Raw genomic sequence first — 4,019 nt, forward strand, 5'->3', positions numbered from 1 at the left:
AGATCACTGTCACCAGTGTGGGTGGGCACCGTGCAATCTGTTAAGGGCCTGGGAAGAAAAGAGAGCTGGAGGGAGGGTGCTTGCTGTCCCTGCTGAGCTGAGACATCGTCTTTTCCTGCCCGTGGGCATCTGTGCTCTGGCTCCTGGCCCTCTGGACTCAGACTGGGACCTACACCACCAGCTTTCCTGCTTCTCCTGCTTGTGGCTGCAGATCATGAGCCCTCTCGGCCTCTGTAACAGTATGAGTCAATTCCTGTAATAAATCTCCTCTTAGAACACCTTATTTGTTCTATTTCTCCAGAGAACCTTAATACTTCTTTTTTTTTTTTCTTCTTTTTGAGACAGGGTCTCACTATGCAGTTCAGGCTGGTCTTGAGCTCACTTTGTAGCCCAGGTTGGTCTCAAACTCGCAATGATCCTCCTGCCTCAGCCTCCCGAGTGCTGGGATTACAGGTGTACGCCACCATGCCCGGCCCTCTAATACTTCTTTAACCTAAAATTTCAGGATTTTTTCCCCCTTAGGAAGGGATTCCTTAAAAAGAAACGTACCTTAAAATCCTCAATGAAAAAGGCTGGGTGAATATTATTTAGGAAATAGAGAATCAAAAACATTGGGATTACTAGGCAGAAAATAGATTTAAATTCACAGAAAGAGCTCAGAAGACTACACACCAAACTGTTGATGGTGGCCGTTTCTAGGAGGAAGACCTCTAAAAGATGTAACATTTATATTTTTGAAGCCTGTGACATCAAAATGTAACTCATGTATAATTTTTTTCCAATAAAGAATGAGGAGGAGGAGGAGAGGGAGGAGGGGAACGCCACCACCATCTGTAAGGAAGGCTGTGGAATGTGTTATATAACCGGGTACACAGTCACGACTCAACGCGACAAGATTCTGTTACTAATGAAGAAAGAGGAAGTGGGAATTAGCAAGCAACCTAGCAGCCTCTGTGCCAGGGAAGGAGAAATGCATGTGGAGAAACGGAGAAGCAAAAGCAGCATGGTAGGGCTGGAAGACCAGGTGAGAAAAAGCAAGGCAGAGAGAGGAAAAAGGGGCAGATGACAAAATGTTTTGGGTTCACCTTCTAGGGCTGGGCCATTCCTTATCACTGACCAGATACTTTGGACCTAGGCCTCAGGAGATACTGAGTCTATGGCCCTCCTATAAAGATTGGGATTTGCCTTTTAGTTTTGAAGTTCTCAGGTGAATCTGATTTAGGGGTTTGGTTGCTTGAGGCCGGTGGTTCTCAGTTGTAGGGATTTTTTGGGGGGGCGCGGCAGGGATATAGCTCAGTGGCACAGCACCTGCCTAGCAAGTTCAAGGTCCTGAGTTTGATTCCCAGTACCAAAGACAAAAAGTTGTAGGGTTTTTACCCTTGAGGATATACTGGTAAAGTACAAAGATACAGTATTTCTGATTGTCGGGGTGGGGGTAGAAACTACCAACATGTAGTGGGTAGAAGATAGAGGTATCCCTAAACACTGCAATGCACAGGAATGAGTATATGTATATGTATACATATACGTGTGTGTGTATGTATACATACACATATATGTATATAGCACAAAATGTCAAGAGTACCAGTGTAAAAAACCCTGCCCCAGGCAACTGGGAGCCAATGAAGATTTTTTTATTTTTGTTTTGCAGAGCTGAGGACAGAACTCATGGTCCCAGCCCATTGCAATGTTTGCACATCAAAGTATTTTTTTTCAAGGTATGAAAAGTAAAAAGGGCCACAGCCTGTATTAAAGAGTATGTAAGTGCAGCTAGTATGTACAGGTGGCACAGAGTGCTGATATTATTTGCAGATATAGTATTCCAGTCCACAGGTTACAGCTTTGCCACAGCCTCGGCCAAATCCTCAACTAACGCATACTTCAGCTGTGCTAGAATGCTGCTCGTAGCACGCTGAGATGGGGCATGCTTGTTCTTTGTTACGGCTTGTGTCTGGATCTCCCCCAGAGCCTCATGCGGTCATAGCTGGGGCTTTTTCAGAGGTGGCTGGATCTAGAGGGTGTGACACCAGGATTGATTCAGGGCGCAATGCTAAACTCAGGGCACTAGGATTAAGGGTGCGAGTGCTACTGCCCTGCATAGCTGGATAAGATAGAAGGGGGTAGAAAGAGTTGTGGTTGCCCCTTGTTGCTTTGCTACCTTCTGCTCGCGTGAGCAGGGTGCCATGTGCCACCCTGCCTCGGAGGCAGCCGATGGACTGAAACCTCTACAAACTGCGAGCTGAATAAACCTTCCTCCTTTAACTTGGGTGTTGGGTATTTTGTCACAGCAATGAGAGAAGTACCTAAGACATTCTTGATAGTCATGTGCTTTGTAGGCCCGTGACTCACTATGATTATATTCTGAGCCAGGTACTGCACTACAGGAAGGAGGGGCTCTTCAGTGTGTGAGACAGACAGTGCTGCAGAGCTGGTGTCCACTCACCATTACCCAGAATTTTCCGTGCTGAGCAGAAAACTCCTGCTGCACTTTGAGAAGGAGGAAGGCGCCCCGAGTCACAGCCCAGTGTAGTTAGTTCTGTCAGGTATTCAGCCAAAGGATGTTGTGCAGCACCAACCTCTCTAATCTTAGCTGCTCTATGAAGAAGGTGCAAGGATAGAGGGCGGCTCAGGCCAAAGTTTAAAACTTCTAGAATCTTCATCTCCAGCTGTCTGATTTGGCGTTTAGTGTCAGTGTTGTCAGTCACGTAAGCAAAGTCATCGATTTCTGGAGGGTACATTTCCTCATATCTGCTTGCAACAAACACAGCAGTGACACCGACCAGCTGCAGTATCTTCTGGGGCACTTGATTATTCTGCGTGGACCGATCAATAATGGAAACAGGCATGTACACGGTCTCCTGCAGCAACCTGAATTTCATTTGAACCTGTACCAGCCAGTCCATTAGGACGGCTCGCATGTTCCCAGGGACTTCTCGACCCAGTCTGTATTTGCTCTGAGCAGAGCAGAGCTATCTTGCACATAGTCACCACAAAGGGTGGGATCTGCTCCATCTTCTGCATCCGTAACATTCACTGGAAGAATTACATCAGAGAAAGCCTGACAAACATATCCTTCTGCAGGGGCCCGGCCAGATGTTTGCATCCGGCTTGGACAGGGAGTGCCAACCCCAATAGAAAGGTTCAGGGGGAGTTTGTCTTCCTTAACAGGCTCCGGTTCAGGGTCGACAGGCATCTTCTCCAGAGGTTTCCGTAGCTTTTTAGCAATAACTTTTTCAGTGGCTGAAGTTATTGAAGTTATTTTTGCTTCCTTTTTCAGAGGCACTCTGGCTCGTAGCTGCTCGCTGACTCTGCTACTCATGTCTCCAAAAGCTCTTCTTGGCCTCAGACCTTGCGTAGCGACCGTGGGCACATGCTTTGCACCTGCCGCACCAATTGGGGCCTTATTTTCAGCATCAATTTTCATGTTCCCGGGGACTCAGAGCACCATAGCTTTCTCTTCGCCGGGCAGTAGCAGAGCACCGGAGCCGCAGGAGAGCATCGGTGCACCCACCACTGGAGATCAGTTGCAGATCCTCTGCAGCACCCCCGAATGTCAAAGGCTTATTCACTCACTCAGATATCTGTAGGTTTTCTGTGTGGCAGGAACTGCCCTAGCCACTAGGGATAGGTAGAGGGATAGGGATCGGGATAGGTATAGTGGTGTGTGTGTGTGTGTGTGTTTGTGCACACGCGTGCAGTGTTGGAATCAGCTTATGGCTGTAGCCAGGGGTCCGATCACGACCTTGAGAGCCACACAGATTCTGGATTTAATCCTAATTACTAAAAGACAGTAGGGACGACTTCAAGAGGAAACAAGATCTAATTTACAAATAAAAGGATCCTTCTGCTTCTAGTGTGGGGAAGAGAATGTGGGAGAACCACCACAGAAGCAAGAAAATAAATTACGAAGACTATCCTTAGGTCTAGGCAGAGCAGTGGGAGCCTGGACTTGGGAAAGGTGGCCGGATTTGCAATACGCTCTGGAAGGACTGACTGATGGCAGAGCAGGAGGAATGGAT

At 47.5% G+C, this 4,019-nt stretch overlaps 1 protein-coding gene across 1 annotated transcript; it reads right to left on the minus strand.

The window, feature by feature from the left end:
- Nucleotides 1–1,775: 1,775 nt before the first annotated feature.
- On the minus strand, nt 1,776–3,507 carry LOC102012181 (G2/mitotic-specific cyclin-B1-like). Its single transcript, XM_013511379.1, is given in 4 exon segments — nt 1,776–1,933; nt 2,311–2,409; nt 2,412–2,953; nt 2,956–3,507. Coding segments are annotated over 4 exon segments (1,209 nt in total). The 5' UTR covers nt 3,425–3,507; the 3' UTR covers nt 1,776–1,834.
- Nucleotides 3,508–4,019: the final 512 nt, after the last annotated feature.

Source organism: Chinchilla lanigera, unplaced genomic scaffold (genome assembly GCF_000276665.1).
Source record: "Chinchilla lanigera isolate Chin_1 unplaced genomic scaffold, ChiLan1.0 scaffold00012, whole genome shotgun sequence".
NCBI lineage: Eukaryota > Metazoa > Chordata > Mammalia > Rodentia > Chinchillidae > Chinchilla > Chinchilla lanigera.